General features: G+C 41.5%; 1 protein-coding gene across 1 annotated transcript in view; it reads right to left on the reverse strand.

Moving 5' to 3' along the window:
* Nucleotides 1-18,184, reverse strand: part of LOC128663291 (threonine--tRNA ligase 2, cytoplasmic-like) — a 411,905-nt gene that overhangs the window by 204,619 nt on the left and 189,102 nt on the right. Inside the window, exon 5 of the mRNA XM_053717549.1 lies at nucleotides 1,436-1,557. Coding sequence (XP_053573524.1) covers nucleotides 1,436-1,557 — 122 coding nt within the window. The remainder of the gene's footprint in view (nucleotides 1-1,435; nucleotides 1,558-18,184) is intronic.

Here is an 18,184-nt window from a genome sequence, read left to right on the forward strand (position 1 = left end):
CTGACATGGATTTGAGAGAATAAAGCAGGCAGCGAAACTCGTCAACGCTGATTGCTTAAGGAGCTGTTAATCATGAGTCGGGGTGGTTTTGCAGAAGAACTCCCCCTGCATCTCCGGACTCTAACTTTCACCCATGCTCTCACCGAGAGGCTGACAGGACTACTTAACACTCCAGTCCCATTTCAAAGAGTACTACCCTCCATAAGAGACTACTCCAATCTTCCGACACTTCTCTGCCAACCTTGTGTGACGAAAGGCAAAGAATGACTAGGGGATGAGGGGAGTGGGGGAGGTATTTAAGCCTTTGGCTGGGGTGTCTTTGCCTCCTCCTGGTGGCCAGGTTCTTATTTCCCACAAGTAATGAATGAAGCAGTGGACTCTCCTCCCATTAAGATGGAAATAGGATTGTTTGACTTACACTGTATTTGTACCATGGTGTAATAAAGACCTGTGTGATTTACGTTGTTTCTGTACATTGCTACAAACATATTTTATTTATTTACCTGTCTTGATTTATCAAGACACCCTGCGAGGTGTACTGAAAAAGCAAATCTGAGATGCTTAATTTGTTTACACTGTTGGAATGCAAACAAAAATAATAAAAAAAGTAAATAAAATAAAAAAAGACTTTTAAATTCACTTCTATTTTCAAACATGCTTTATTTTTTTGGTACCCCTTGTTGAAAAAGAATACGCACATATCCTACACTAGTGCCTGCACACATTTGTCTCTTGTGATTGGCTAACTAGATGTGTTCATCTAGCTGCCAGTAGTGCAATGTTGTTCCTTCAGTAAATGATAACAAGAAAATGAAGCAATTTTTATAATAGAAGCAAATTGGAAAATTGTTTAAAATTGTATAAAAAAAAATGTTGGGGTTTCCTTTCTCTTTAATGAACTTTATCTTCCAGCACAACTATAAACCTTCATGCAATTCTTTTGGCCTGCATTTCTGTATTCAGCAATTAAACATGCAGGTTAAATATATATATTCTAAATATAGATAAATATCTAAATGCACTGTTCCAAAATATTCCAGTAAACAGATGCAGTTTGTTCATTGATATAGTAGATAGTGCCATAGAAACAGACTGTTCACACATTTTATATCAATCTCCTGCCATGATTTCATAAACATTGTTACTTATGAAATACTTCTATAACAAATGAAAAAATAAATTTTACAAGCAAGCCACTAAATGCTTATTTTTACCTTTATATCCTAAATTTCCTAAAATTGAACTTAGCGGTGGAACCAAAAAAAGGTGCAAAAGCAGTGATGTCTGAAATATTAAAAAAAGAACTGAAACATAAAAAGAATAAAAATAAAGAAAACACAAAAAAAAAAATGTAATTACTCAGAAACATTATTATTGGGAAAAATGGATAATCCAAGTGGCAAATCTTTTAGAACAATATATCGCTTAATTTTACCTTTCCTCTAAAAACATGTCATAGTAGAATCCATTCTCAATGGGAGGTCCATAGCACAAGCAACCACCATAGTAATTCTCCATAGTTTCCCCTAGGATGTGAGCACTTGAGTGCCAGTAAACCTTTAGCAAAGGAATAACAAATCATAAAAATACTTCTTAACATAGACTTTCTAATATAAAATGTATTGCCATAGAAATTCATTACAATTTAATCTTTTTACTTACAATTGTATCCTGAAAACAGATATATTGAATCCATAGACAAATTTATACTATACAAAGCCATATTATTTTGGATTGAACACACAGATTGACTATGTACTGGAGCCATGGAAAAATTAAAGGGACAGTATACTTTCAAATTGTTTTTCCATTAATGTGTTTCCAACTATTTTTTTTTACCAGCTGCAGAGTATAACATGTATGAGATTTGCTTTTTTTAAGGCTTATTTGTGTATATGAATTAGCCGATTTTGTGTTTTAAAGCCACAACCTAATAAAATGGGTTGAGCTTATAGGTATAATCAGATCTCATTACTTTATCACATTGTGTACATATACCTGCTTCTTTATCTTATATCTGTCCATAAACCAATCACTAATACTTGTAGAGAACAATAAAAAAATAACATTTTATTACCTTATCGCTTCTATAACCCACTGGGAGTGTAATTTCTTTTACTGGCTGTGTTAAGACAGCTTGGCCTTGAGTCAAAAACTTTCAGGATGGGTGGGGATACCACAGGCTAAATAAACTAATTCAAATGCCAATATAAGGTTAAAGGAAATACATATAAACAATTTAATACACTCCAGCAGGTAAAGTGGTTCTTTAGGAACAAATTAAAGGGGAGAAACTTTTTGAGTAAACTGTCCCTTTAATTGATGCCGCAAGTAACACAGGTATTTCTCACTAGTCCAAGCAAAATACCAAGCATCATTAAAAAAATAATAATGATAATCTGTGGGGTTTTGCATGGGGTTTGGGGTTAATCAATGGGGTATTTTCAGCTGAAAGTTTCATCCTTTGGGAATGCACACCCATTGGTGCTCTAACCCACTATATCAATAACTGATCCAGGAGCTGCAGAAATCAGAAAAAAACCCATAAAATTTATGCTTACCTGATAAATGTATTTAATGGTGGTGAGAGTCCTCGATCCATTGCTCCTAGGAACTACTCTTCCTTACCACTAGGAGAAAGCGAAAATTCCCAAACCCTAATAATATAAAACCCCTTCCACCTCACAGGTACCTTAGTCTAACGTATAGCCATGCAAAATGAGGTAGAAAAAAAAACGCCCTCAAAAGCCAACTCCGGAAACCCCCCATTTGAGGGTTTACCCGGAGAACACCTCCGGATAGAGAGTCCCACTCCGCGGATGAAATATCTGTCTGTTCAAAAATCCAATTTCCAGTGTCCACCCCTGGAAAGGATGACAAACCGCAATCGTGAGCTTCCACCCACAGACAATTCAAGTCACCTCCTATGACTAAGGAACTCTTAGAGTTCCTCTGGATTAATAATGTCCATGCACCGCATAGGTTAACTGGATTCTGAAGTGGTGGGATCCGAACGCACGCCTCCAAGGGGACTGGAGGTTTAATCCAGTGCCTTAGAAGGCACGGCCACTGATGTAAGCTACTGAGGTGACCTTGCCCGACTGGAACTAGGCTAAGGATGACTGAGGTCAAACCCTCAGAACATTGCGAATCTCTTTCAACTCCAAGATGTTAAAGAGGAAAGCAGACACTTCCATGTCTTAAACAAGTCCCAGACGGCTTCTCAGCCCAGCAGGCTGGCACCTGTGGTCACATCATCCAGGAATGTCTCCAGAAGCATGAGTCCTGATGCAGATACTCCTGAAAAACCACCACAGGTGAAAGTCTCTTAATGATTAATCTAGATCTTTCTCCTAAGACAGATACGAATGACCTCTATTGTATGAAAAATAGCAAAAAGGGAATGCTGTCCAAGGGAACCATCAGACCAATTCCCTCCATACATAGAATCACTGAAAAGTGAAGGGAAAATCAACTGCAGCTAGATTCAACATCTCAACCCTCTGGTTGCAAGATGGTTAAGCTATCAACCGGACCATTAAAGCTTGCTGTTGGTCGGACAGTAGACAGCAGAGAGAAATAAATGAATAAATCCTTGATTAACTGACCTCTGATAGAATCTTCTCCTAGATAGAGAATCTATTAAGATCCCCCCCCTCAAACAAATCACCCTTGTGGATGGAGCAAGGGAACTCTGCTCAAGATTCATTTCCCATCCATGGGAAAGTAGATTGGACAAATTCTCCCGAAAGAGAGTTTGATCGAAGGAAGGATGACACCTGAACCATATATTGTCCAGAAAGCACCCTTGCAATACCCCAAGACCTAAAAGTCTTTCTATAAAGACGAAACTCAGAGACTTGAAAAGATCCTGATCATAGGACCAATAAATACACATCCTTCAGGTCTATATTCGTTATGAACAGGCCCACTTGCAGTAAAGGAGAATGAATACAACTTTGAAGGGTAGAACCTGAGAAACTTGAGGTAAATACCTAGATTTCATTCCCAGACTGGGACTGGAATTATCACTCCCAGAAAAAGGTCCTGAACCCAATTCAAGGAATGCTTCTCATCATATGCAGATACTCCAGAAGGAGAAATCTACCCCTGGGAGGAATCTTAGAATGGACTAAGTTTGGTTGGCTTCCCAAAGACATGACTGATGCTGCAGAAATAGGAAAAGTAAAACTTTCCCTTAGTCTACTCTCTTGGCGAATGGTATTTCCCCCGTAAAGTCAGAGGATAATTCTGCCAGACCAAGTCCCAACAAGGTCTCATCCTTGAAAAGAAACACCAGACCCTTGGATTAGGAGGAAACATAAAATAAGAACCTGCAACTGCAGGATTAGAAAGCCTAGGCTGTACCATTAAGCCACAGGTAAACTTCTCAGCTGATTTCCAAGATTTCAGCCACAAGCCCGACTGGCTAGCACAGCAAGTCTAATAAGACAAGGCATTGCTCTAAATCAGGGTGGATTTGATTTAAATCAAACTGATTTAATTCACAATTTAAACCACAATTTAAATCACTAGTCAGTAAGGCTTGATTTAAAATCATAGTTTTCTACATAAAGACTAATTCTTGCTGGTATTACTTTAATATGCAAGTAGATGAAGATTTTTAGAATAACAACTTTTCATATTAGTTTTTTTATCCCCAGTTTAATAGGTTAATCAATATAATTCATATAAGTTTCACTTTTATTTTGTAGTACTACTTGTCTGCTTGCCCCTTCCTCCTCACACTTAGTTTCACTTTCTTCGTGTGCAGATCTATTCCACTCCAAATAATCAGAAAAATATTGTTTCAATTCTATTCACTGAATTTCTTGAAACTTAGCACTGAAGGGGTTGATTCTGTATTCATAGGTTTGTAGAAGTTAGGATTAAGGTCTTTTTCTCAACTCTGTTCATGTTATAACATTTTTGCTGTGATGTTTTGAGAACTGCAAAAGTAAACCAAGCATCTGTGATAATATCTTGTAGGCAGAGAAACTTACAAAAACCTCTGGAAGAGCATGACATTGTGAATGGATTAATGGAATTTATTTACCAAAAAAATTAAACATATACAGCCTTATTCTACATAATTAAAAAAAACTAATCTTTATTGCATGATGGAATAACCTTTGGATGGTAATATATTTTCCTCAAAAAATCCGATTTAAATCCAAAAAATCCGATTTAAATAAAAAAAAATCAGATTTTTTTTATTTTTTTTAAAAAATCATTGATTTTTATCCACCCTGCTCTAAATTAACAATTAAACCTCCAGCTTCTTATCCATGGATCTGAAAAGGTGCAGCTACCCTCCATAGGGATCTAAGTTCTCAGAGCCATAGTAGAAAAGCTCCCTTCTACTTAGGGCACCGTGCATTTTAATGGAGTCAGCAACAGGAAAATCCTTTAAAGGACGGGAGAAAGGTATCCCTAGCTTCTCCTAACCCTGTGAAATCTTCCATAGCATGTCTAGCAACATTTCTTCAAAAGAAGGATCATCATAGAAATGATCAAGTTTACAAAACTTCCAAAGGTTGACAACGACAGGGTTATTTATATCGTCCAAGTAGCTAAAACCTCATTTAATAGTACCCGAGGTGTGCAAGCATACATCTGAAGTAGACCACTTCAGAATTAGATGAAGGAATTATACTGTCCGATTCTGAGAATTTACTCTCCGAAGCTACCAGTGAATCCTCCTCGACTTAGGAGAAAAAGCAGCCTGGGTAGCAGAATGTGGATCAGAAACCTTACTATCTGAAATTTTAAATATCCTCTTGCCTTTTCCCTGATGGTAAGGAAAAACATAAAATTGCAGATACCGCAGAGGATATCTGAGCTGCAAAATCTGTAGGCAAAACACTCCTCCAGGAGATTGAGAGGAACCGCAGGGCACTGTATGTGACGCCATAGAGGCTAGGGAAGGTTTGAGGAGAAAGCTGTGGCATCTCCTGAACAGCATTATACTGGGAGACATAAGGGTCAGAAAAGTATAGACATTTTAATCTGATTAAAAATATCCTTACAAACAAAGGGCTCCAACAAAGAATATCTTTATTTCTTTAAAAGATAATTCTAAATAGGAGGAACAGAACGCTCATACAAACAATATGATCCTCAAGAGCAAAAAATATTAGTTCCTAGGAACAAACCTCTGTTCCAAAACCTGAACATAAGCCCCAAATCACCCAATTAAAAATTAAGGTTATTTAATAAACCCTTATTTTAGTATTTAAAGGGACATTGAAAAATGAACGTTTCTGAACAACAAAATGCCAGCAAGTACACTTTATTAGAATGAAATGAACAGTACAGTAGCAAAAACTTTGTTTGAAAGGCTTAAAATCAGGAAGTGTTACTGCCCGCCATGTTGCACAATAATGCAGCCACACCATAAGCAAGTCAAAAATGTTCTCTAGCTCTAAGAGGAATTTCCCAGCCTGAGTGATCAATAACTATTAACATACAGAGACAGACGCCATAAAGACGCTCTGATCTAAACGGAGAAAGGGGGCGTGTACACAAGACCGGCTTAGGGAGCCGAAAAAGGCACTTCTCCGTAGCAAAAAAGGAAATAAGGCAAGAACACAGAGTTAGATGCTAACCTCACGCTATATTCTATCAGCCCAAAGGATACACAAATCATTTCATATCGGTACCTGAAAAAAAAACCGGTACATGTAAAAACAAATACGTTCCAACATCGGTATATGTGACAAAAAGAATATACTCCTCCCACTTAAGACACTAGTCACAGGCAACTAGATAGAAGAGCGCACTCCGATAAACATTTGCAAAAATTCTCTTAATAGGATACAAATGAAAATGTTATCACTAATAAATTAGTCACAAGAGCCAAAATTTTTAAGAAAAACATTTTTTTTCTCTTTTAACCCTTAGTCTCCCTGTCACCAGAAAGTGCCTGCATTCTGCCTAAGATATCCTTCCCAAGGATATACAGTCCCAAATAACATTGCAGATGTGTTTCTCAACAGTGCAAATCCCCATACACAGAAGACAAAAGCACTTACCTGCAGTCTGGCTGTCCGGCAAAGGATACTAGGTGTTTTTGTTTTTGTTTCTGATTTGAAAATAAATAAAAATATATTTAAAAAAAAAAAAAAAAATCTTGATTGAAGTGAAATCTTCTTCAGACACCAAAACTTCACCACCTCCTTGCAATGAAGGCAAAGAGAATGACTGGGGATTGTGGGAAGGGAAGTGAAATATAACAGCTTTGCTGTGGTGCTCTTTGCCTCCTCAAGCTGGCCAGGAGTGATATTCCCAACAGTAATTGATGATTCCGTGGACTCACCGTATCTTAGGAAAGAAACATATTTTTTCACTGAAAAACTAAATCCACAACCCCAATAGAGCCAAAAAATGGAATAAAAACATAATTTATGCTTACCTGATAAATTCCTTTCTTCTGTTGTGTGATCAGTCCACGGGTCATCATTACTTCTGGGATATAACTCCTCCCCAACAGGAAATGCAAGAGGATTCACCCAGCAGAGCTGCATATAGCTCCTCCCCTCTACGTCAGTCCCAGTCATTCGACCAAGAATCAACGAGAAAGGAGTAACCAAGGGTGAAGTGGTGACTGGAGTATAATTTAAAAGATATTTACCTGCCTTAAAAACAGGGCGGGCCGTGGACTGATCACACAACAGAAGAAAGGAATTTATCAGGTAAGCATAAATTATGTTTTCTTCTGTTATGTGTGATCAGTCCACGGGTCATCATTACTTCTGGGATACCAATACCAAAGCAAAAGTACACGGATGACGGGAGGGATAGGCAGGCTCATTATACAGAAGGAACCACTGCCTGAAGAACCTTTCTCCCAAAAATAGCCTCCGAAGAAGCAAAAGTGTCAAATTTGTAAAATTTGGAAAAAGTATGAAGCGAAGACCAAGTTGCAGCCTTGCAAATCTGTTCAACAGAGGCCTCATTCTTAAAGGCCCAAGTGGAAGCCACAGCTCTAGTGGAGTGAGCTGTAATTCTTTCAGGAGGCTGCTGTCCAGCAGTCTCATAGGCTAAACGTATTATGCTACGAAGCCAAAAAGAGAGAGAGGTAGCAGAAGCTTTTTGACCTCTCCTCTGTCCAGAATAAACGACAAACAGGGAAGAAGTTTGGCGAAAATCTTTAGTTGCCTGCAAGTAGAACTTGAGGGCACGAACTACATCCAGATTGTGTAGAAGACGTTCCTTCTTTGAAGAAGGATTTGGACACAAGGATGGAACAACAATCTCTTGATTGATATTCCTGTTAGTGACTACCTTAGGTAAGAACCCAGGTTTAGTACGCAGAACTACCTTGTCTGAGTGAAAAATCAGATAAGGAGAATCACAATGTAAGGCTGATAACTCAGAGACTCTTCGAGCCGAGGAAATAGCCATTAAAAACAGAACTTTCCAAGATAACAATTTTATATCAATGGAATGAAGGGGTTCAAACGGAACACCTTGTAAAACGTTAAGAACTAAGTTTAAACTCCATGGCGGAGCAACAGCTTTAAACACAGGCTTGATCCTAGCTAAAGCCTGACAAAAAGCCTGGACGTCTGGATTTTCTGACAGACGCCTGTGTAACAAGATGGACAGAGCTGAAATCTGTCCCTTTAATGAACTAGCTGATAAACCCTTTTCTAAACCTTCTTGTAGAAAGGACAATATCCTAGGGATCCTAACCTTACTCCAGGAGTAACGTTTGGATTCGCACCAGTATAGGTATTTACGCCATATTTTATGGTAAATCTTTCTGGTAACAGGCTTCCTAGCCTGTATCAGGGTATCAATAACCGACTCAGAAAAACCACGTTTTGATAAAATCAAGCGTTCAATTTCCAAGCAGTCAGCTTCAGAGAAGTTAGATTTTGATGTTTGAATGGACCCTGTATCAGAAGGTCCTGTCTTAGAGGTAGAGACCAAGGCGGACAGGATGACATGTCCACTAGATCTGCATACCAAGTCCTGCGTGGCCATGCAGGCGCTATTAGAATCACTGATGCTCTCTCCTGTTTGATTTTGGCAATCAATCGAGGAAGCAGCGGGAAGGGTGGAAACACATAAGCCATCCCGAAGTTCCAAGGTGCTGTCAAAGCATCTATCAGAACCGCTCCCGGATCCCTGGATCTGGACCCGTAGTGAGGAAGTTTGGCGTTCTGGCGAGACGCCATGAGATCTATCTCTGGTTTGCCCCAACGTCGAAGTATTTGGGCAAAGACCTCCGGATGAAGTTCCCACTCCCCCGGATGAAAAGTCTGGCGACTCAAGAAATCCGCCTCCCAGTTCTCCACTCCCGGGATGTGGATTGCTGACAGGTGGCAAGAGTGAGACTCTGCCCAGCGAATTATCTTTGATACTTCCATCATTGCTAGGGAGCTTCTTGTCCCTCCCTGATGGTTGATGTAAGCTACAGTCGTGATGTTGTCCGACTGAAACCTGATGAACCCCCGAGTTGTTAATTGGGGCCAAGCCAGAAGGGCATTGAGAACTGCTCTCAATTCCAGAATGTTTATTGGAAGGAGACTCTCCTCCTGATTCCATAGTCCCTGAGCCTTCAGAGAATTCCAGACAGCGCCCCAACCTAGTAGGCTGGCGTCTGTTGTTACAATTGTCCAGTCTGGCCTGCTGAATGGCATCCCCCTGGACAGGTGTGGCCGATAAAGCCACCATAGAAGAGAATTTCTGGTCTCTTGATTCAGATTCAGAGTAGGGGACAAATCTGAGTAATCCCCATTCCACTGACTTAGCATGCACAATTGCAGCGGTCTGAGGTGTAGGCGTGCAAAAGGTACTATGTCCATTGCCGCTACCATTAAGCCGATCACCTCCATGCATTGAGCTACTGACGGGTGTTGAATGGAATGAAGGACACGGCATGCATTTTGAAGCTTTGTTAACCTGTCTTCTGTCAGGTAAATCTTCATTTCTACAGAATCTATAAGAGTCCCCAAGAATGGAACTCTTGTGAGAGGAAAAAGAGAACTCTTCTTTTCGTTCACTTTCCATCCATGCGACCTTAGAAATGCCAGAACTAACTCTGTATGAGACTTGGCAGTTTGAAAGCTTGAAGCTTGTATTAGAATGTCGTCTAGGTACGGAGCTACCGAAATCCCTCGCGGTCTTAGTACCGCCAGAAGGGCACCCAGAACCTTTGTGAAGATTCTTGGAGCCGTAGCCAATCCGAATGGAAGAGCTACAAACTGGTAGTGCCTGTCTAGGAAGGCAAACCGTAGATACCGGTGATGATCTTTGTGAATCGGTATGTGAAGGTAAGCATCTTTTAAATCCACTGTGGTCATGTACTGACCCTTTTGGATCATGGGTAAGATTGTCCGAATAGTTTCCATTTTGAACGATGGAACTCTTAGGAATTTGTTTAGAATCTTTAAATCTAAGATTGGCCTGAAAGTTCCCTCTTTTTTGGGAACCACAAACAGGTTTGAGTAGAACCCTTGTCCTTGTTCCGACCGCGGAACCGGATGGATCACTCCCATTAATAACAGATCTTGTACACAGCGTAGAAACGCTTCTTTCTTTATCTGGTTTGTTGACAACCTTGACAGATGAAATCTCCCTCTTGGGGGGGATAATTTGAAGTCTAGAAGGTATCCCTGAGATATGATCTCTAGCGCCCAGGGATCCTGAACATCTCTTGCCCAGGCCTGGGCGAAGAGAGAAAGTCTGCCCCCCACTAGATCCGGTCCCGGATCGGGGGCTCTCGGTTCATGCTGTCTTTGGGGCAGCAGCAGGTTTCCTGGCCTGTTTGCCCTTGTTCCAGGACTGGTTAGGCTTCCAGCCTTGCCTGTAACGAGCAACAGCTCCCTCCTGTTTTGGTGCAGTGGAGGTTGATGCTGCTCCTGTTTTGAAATTCCGAAAGGGACGAAAATTAGACTGTCTAGCCTTAGCTTTGGCTTTGTCTTGAGGTAGGGCGTGGCCCTTACCTCCTGTAATGTCAGCGATAATTTCTTTCAAACCGGGCCCAAATAAAGACTGCCCCTTGAAAGGTATATTAAGTAATTTGGACTTAGAAGTAACATCAGCTGACCAGGATTTTAGCCACAGCGCCCTACGTGCCTGGATGGCGAATCCTGAGTTCTTAGCCGTAAGTTTGGTTAAATGTACTACGGCCTCCGAAATGAATGAATTAGCTAGTTTAAGGACTCTAAGCCTGTCCGTAATGTCGTCTAGCGTAGATGAACTAAGGTTCTCTTCCAGAGAATCAATCCAAAATGCTGCCGCAGCCGTAATCGGCGCGATACATGCAAGGGGTTGCAATATAAAACCTTGTTGAACAAACATTTTCTTAAGGTAACCCTCTAATTTTTTATCCATTGGATCTGAAAAAGCACAGCTATCCTCCACCGGGATAGTGGTACGCTTAGCTAAAGTAGAAACTGCTCCCTCCACCTTAGGGACCGTTTGCCATAAGTCCCGAGTGGTGGCGTCTATTGGAAACATCTTTCTAAATATTGGAGGGGGTGAGAACGGCACACCGGGTCTATCCCACTCCTTAGTAACAATTTCAGTTAGTCTCTTAGGTATAGGAAAAACGTCAGTACTCGCCGGTACCGCAAAGTATTTATCCAACCTACACAGTTTCTCTGGTATTGCAACGGTGTTACAATCATTGAGAGCTGCTAAAACCTCCCCTAGTAATACACGGAGGTTCTCCAATTTAAATTTAAAATTTGAAATATCTGAATCCAATCTGTTTGGATCAGAACCGTCACCCACAGAATGAAGCTCTCCGTCCTCATGCTCTGCAAGCTGTGACGCAGTATCAGACATGGCCCTAGTATTGTCAGCGCACTCTGTTCTCACCCCAGAGTGATCACGCTTGCCTCTTAGTTCTGGTAATTTAGACAAAACTTCAGTCATAACAGTAGCCATATCTTGTAATGTTATCTGTAATGGCCGCCCAGATGTACAAGGCGCCATAATATCACGCACCTCCCGGGCGGGAGATGCAGGTACTGCCGCGTGAGGCGAGTTAGTCGGCATAACTCTCCCCTCGCTGTTTGGTGAAATTTGTTCAAATTGTACAGATTGACTTTTATTTAAAGTAGCATCAATACAGTTAGTACATAAATTTCTATTGGGCTCCACCTTGGCATTGGAACAAATGACACAGATATCTTCCTCTGAGTCAGACATGTTTAACACACTAGCAATAACTTGCAACTTGGTTATAATCTTTTTTAGCAAAAACGTACTGTGCCTCAAAGAGGTACTAAACGATTAAATGACAGTTGAAATAATGAACTGAAAAAACAGTTATAGCATCAAACTTTAAAACAACACAACTTTTAGCAAAGGTTTGTTCCCATAGTAAAATAACAATAATTAATTTTGACATAAAAATTACAGAGCAACGTTTTTATTCACAGTCAATATAAAATTCTCACAGCTCTGCTGAGAGAATCTACCTTCTAAAGAAGTTTGAAGACCCCTGAGATCTGTCGGAGATGAACCGGATCATGCAGGAAATATAAGAGTAACTGACTGGAAATTTTTGATGCGTAGCAAAGAGCGCCAAAAACGGCCCCTCCCTCACACACAGCAGTGAAGAGAAACGAAACTGTCACAATTAAAACCAAACAACTGCCAAGTGGAAAATAATGCCCAAATATTCATTCACTCAGTACCTCAGAAATGTAAACGATTCTACATTCCAGCAAAAACGTTTAACATGATAAATACTTATTAAAGGATTAGTGACTTTTAACAGAGTAGTTCCGGTGAAATACCATCCCCAGAATACTGAAGTGTATACATACATGTCATTATAACGGTATGGCAGGATTTTCTCATCAATTCCATTCAGAAAATAAAAACTGCTACATACCTCAATGCAGATTCATCTGCCCGCTGTCCCCTGATCTGAAGCTTTTACCTCCCTCAGATGGCCGAGAACAGCAATATGATCTTAACTACTCCGGTTAAAATCATAGTAAAAAACTCTGGTAGATTCTTCCTCAAACTCTGCCAGAGAAGTAATAACACGCTCCGGTGCTATTGTAAAATAACAAACTTTTGATTGAAGTCATAAAAACTAAGTATAATCACCATAGTCCTCTCACACATCCTATCTAGTCGTTGGGTGCAAGAGAATGACTGGGACTGACGTAGAGGGGAGGAGCTATATGCAGCTCTGCTGGGTGAATCCTCTTGCATTTCCTGTTGGGGAGGAGTTATATCCCAGAAGTAATGATGACCCGTGGACTGATCACACATAACAGAAGAAAAGTAAACAACAGGCATAAAATAACCTGAGATAACTTATTGACACAACTTATATAAATAACAACATAAATGATGCTTTCATGATAATTTAATTTCCATCTGTATGGGAAGAGTTCACAGCTGCATTCCTTGTGGCCACCAGGAGGAGGCAAAGACACCCCAGCCAAAGGCTTAAATACCTTCCCCACTTCTTCATAACCCCAGTCATTCTTTTTCTTCTGGCACCTTTTTCACCCTGATATTTCTCCTACTGTTCCTTGTTCCCTCGGCAGAATGACTGGGGTTATGAGGAAGTGGGGGAGGTATTTAAGCCTTTGGCTGGGGTGTCTTTGCCTCCTTCTGGTTGCCAGGTTCAGTATTTCCTACAAGTAAGGAATGCAGCTGTGGACTCTTCACATACAGATGGAAATGAAATTATCAGGCAAGCATAATTTATGTTATATAAGTTGTGTCAATAAGTTATCTCAAGTCGAAGAAGCCCTCTGACCCCTACGCTTCCCGGAAAAGAGAACAAACAGAGAAAGAGGTTTGTCTAAATTCCTTCGTGGCCCGAAGATAGAACTTCAAGGCACAAACCACATCCAGAAATAAGTTATAAATGTTCCTTCGATGAAGAAGGATTAGGACATAAGAAAGGAACCACAGTCTCTTGATTGATTATGCGAATTGACACAACCTTAGGAAGAAATCCTAACTTGGTTCGTAGAACAGCCTTATCGGCATGAAAAGCCAGATAAGGAGGGACACATTGCAAGGCAGCAATCACAGATACCCTGGGCGCAGAAGCAATAGCCAGTAGAAAGGAACCTTCCAAGACAACAATTTAATGTCTAACAACAGGGCCCGTTGCAAAACCTTAAGGACAAGATCTTTAACTCCAAGGAGGAGCCTTAGGTCTAAACACAGGTCTGATCCCAGCAGAGCCTTAACAAATGGCTGCACATCTGGAAGCTCTGCAAACCTCTTGTGCAGTAACACAGACAGGGCCGAAACCTGTCCCTTCAGGGGACTTTAAGAAAAGCCCTTCTCCAGTTCATCCTGGAGAACAGAATAAGTAGGTCCTCCACACCTTATGATAGATGCGACGAGCAACCAGCTTACGAGCTTGAATGAGAGTAAAAATAACTCTCTCATGAAACCCTCTATTGGCTAGGACTAAGTGTTCAATCTCCACACAGTCAGCCTCAGAGAATCTAGACATTGATGAACAAAGAGACCTTGGTCAGCAGATCCCTGTGACAAGATAACTTTCACGGAGGAGATGATGACATCCCCACTAGATCTGCGAACCATATCCTTTGTGGCCAAGACGGAGCAGTCAGTATCACTGATGCCTGCTTGACTCAAGCCACTACACTAGGACATAGTGGTAACAGTCGGAAAGGATAAATTAAATTGAACCTCCAAGGCACCGCTAATGCTCCGCCTGAGGATCCCTGTACCTCAACCCCTATTTGGGTAGCTCTGTATTGAGACATTAAAAGATCTTCCTCTTGCAAATCTCTGCAAACACTTGGGATGGAAATACCATTCTGCCGGATGAAAGCATTGTCTGCTGAGGAAATCTGCTTCCCAGTTGTCCACACCTGGAATGTGGATCGCTGACAGCGAACAAATGCGGGTCTCCCCCACACCAGAATCCGAGATACTTCTCTCAAAACTAGGGATCTTCTTGTTCCCCCCTGATGGATGATGTAAGCCACCGAGGATATATTGTTTGATTGGAATCTGATTAACTGGGACAAACCCAGCAGAGGCCAAGCCTTCAGAGCATTGTATATTGCCCGAAGATCCAAAATGAGATCAGGAGGGAGCTTTACCTCCTGAAACCAGATGCCCTGTGCATTCCTGGTACCCCAAACAGCTCCCCATCCTGACAAACTCGCAACCATAGTCACAATCACCAGGATGGTCTTGAGACGGACGTCCCTCAGGACAAGTGATCTGGACAAAACCACCAAGAGAGCGACCCTGATTGGTTGTCCAGAGAAATCTGTTGAGACAGATTCGAAGGATCGCAGTTCCACTAGTTCAGAATGCGCAGTTGCAACAGTCTGAGGTGAAACCTGGCAAAGGAAATTATGTCCAAGCTGGACACCATGAGACCAATCCCCTCTTTACACCGAGCCACAGATGGCCTTAAGGAGATCTGGAGGTCAAGACATGTTGAAGCTAGCTTGCAATGTCTCTGGTCTGTTAGAAATATTCTCATGTCTATGGAGACTATTATAGTACCCAAGAATTCTACCCTGGTACTTGATACAAGATAACTCTCTCTAGATTATGTGCCATCCATGGGATCAAAGAAGACAGAGGAGATATTCCGAATGGTCCACTCTTAGAAAAATTTCTTTAGCTAGACCAAACAGAAGGGCAATAAACTGGAAGTGCTGGTCCAGGAATGCAAACCTTAGGAACTGGAAGTGGTCCTTGAGGATTGGTACGAGAAGGGAGCATCCTTCATATCTATCATGGTCATGAACTACCCCTCTCAAACGAGGGAAAGAACGGACCTTATTGTCTCCATCTTAAAAACGAGGGGACATTTAAAAACCTGCTTAAGCACTTTACATCCAGAATCGGCCGAAAAGGTCCCTCTTTAGGGACCACGAAAAGGTTTGAATAGTACCCCAAACCTCTCACTGCGATAGGCACCGGGACAATAACTCCTAGAGGACAGAACCCAGACATACTGCCCCCTACACGATCCAGAAGAGGACCGGGGACCACCCATTCATGCTGACGTAGACTCAGCGGGCTTCTTGCTCTGCGTGGATTTATTCCAGGACTGAGCCGGCTTCCAAGAGCTCTTGGTTTGCTCTGGCTTAGTGGAGGACTGCTGACATGGGCTTTATCAGAACGAAAATCGTCCCTTAGATTAGTTCCTATACTCTTGCTGTAGGAGCGCACCCATGCCCCCTGTGACCGTGGAGCTGATTTGAGTCCAGGCCTGGACCAGACAAAATCATTCCCTTAAAGGGAGGGAAGAAGTCTAGAGACTTAGAAGTCATATTTGCAGACCAAGACTTCAGCCAGAGCCCAACAGGCCTGAACAGAAAAAGCTGAAGCCATAGCATTCAAGCGAAGAAACTGCCTGCTAGCAGCACAGAAAAATATTTTCTAAGTAATGTTGAGGGGATCCTCCACCCAGAATAATCCTATAAGGAGTCACACCAGAAGGTAGTTTCTCCAGTAACCGCAGCAACAGCCGCTGCCGGTTTGAAACAAATATCCCGTATGTTAAAACATCTTTCTTAACAGAGTTTACATCTTTTATCCATGGGCTCTTCAAATGAAGACCTATCCACAAGCGGGATAGTAGTATGTTTAACAAGGGTAAAGATAACACCATCCCATTTAGGAATGGGACCTCACAACTCCATTGAGAGTCCAGGACCGGAGACAATTCGTTAAAGGGAGAAGAGGGGGAAAAGGAATCCAATCCTGTCCCATTCATTCTTAATAATGTTCGCCATCTAACAGGAGCAGGGAAGGATAAGGTACCACCCTGTCCTCAAACTCTATCCAATTTAGGAATTAAAGGTTCATCAGGCAAATTGGCCTCTGGAACCTCTGAATTCGCCAAAAACTTCCTTTAGAAGAATGCGCAAATTCCTAAACTAAAGTCTGGTTCCTCCGCAGCCGGATGTTTAGAGGCAGCAGACTCCGATCTAGAATGTTCATACTCTGAAGTCTCAGAAAGAACTTCATCCTCGGATAACCCTCAGTTAAATCCAATAAATTATCTGATGTACTCTGGGAAGGAGTGCAATATGTAACCTATCGCTTGCACTTAGCAGGGTGAGGTAAAGCATTAAAGGCCGCAGACACCGCCATCTGAACTGCACAGTAACGTCTGGTGAAAAAAGGCCCCCTACAGATGGAGGATCAGCAATGATACGGGAAAACTGCAAGTGTAGAGATATAATAATGTAGGGCATGCAACTCACTGGACGACAACTCCTCAGAGGGGGACGGCTCCGTGGTATCAAACATGTTTGATATTTTTACATTATCAAGGCATATGGAAAATAATTGAGAGGGCGGAACTAAGGCCTCCTCACCATATAAACAGGAATTACTCATTAGGAATAGTAACAGAATCCTCCATCGCTAGTGCAATAACCGGAGAACTAAAGAAATAAAACATCTTATTTTATTAAAAAAAACAGCACCCTTATACCCCAATGGCTGGGGCACTCACCACCTCCTATGACCCAAGACAGTACAGAGATTTATGACTCCTCTCTGATAGACACTAGGTCAGGAAAATGGGAATGAATCACATGGTGCACAATGCAGGACCATCCCTGCTATGAGAAAGCGCGCCAAGCTTTTAAGCTGCATGGCTCTCAAAGTGAAAGTGAAACCTGTATATTCCATAACAGCCTATAAATAAGCCCATAACATCTCACACATAAAAGCAGCATAAAATCGATTATTCCCCCCTGTTCAATAATCCCCCTAAGGAGATATTAACCCTTGATTCTATACAGATAAAAGGAGTCACACTGTGACCCTGTCTTCTTGCGTTATCATACATGAATAAAATATGAAACGATCTTACCAGAATCTACGCCGTGGAACAGGAACACGGCCCTTCAAGTGTGACAGATAGTAGCATCACTTCTGACATGGACTTGAGTGAAGAAAGCAGGCAGTGAAACTCATCAACGCTGATTGCCTATGGAGCTGTTAATATGAGTCGGGATGGTTATGCAGAAAGACTCTCCCTGCATCTCCGGACTCCAACTTTCATCCATGCTCTCACTGAGAGGCTGACAGGACTACTTAAAACTCCAGTCCTATCTCGAAGAGTACTACCCGTTATAAGAGACTACTCCGAAATCTTCTAACGCTTCTCTGCCAACCTCCTGCGACGAAAGGCAAAGAATGACTGGGGTTATGAGGAAGTGGGGAAGGTATT

This window comes from Bombina bombina, chromosome 6 (assembly GCF_027579735.1).
Source record: "Bombina bombina isolate aBomBom1 chromosome 6, aBomBom1.pri, whole genome shotgun sequence".
Classification (NCBI taxonomy): Eukaryota; Metazoa; Chordata; class Amphibia; order Anura; family Bombinatoridae; genus Bombina; species Bombina bombina.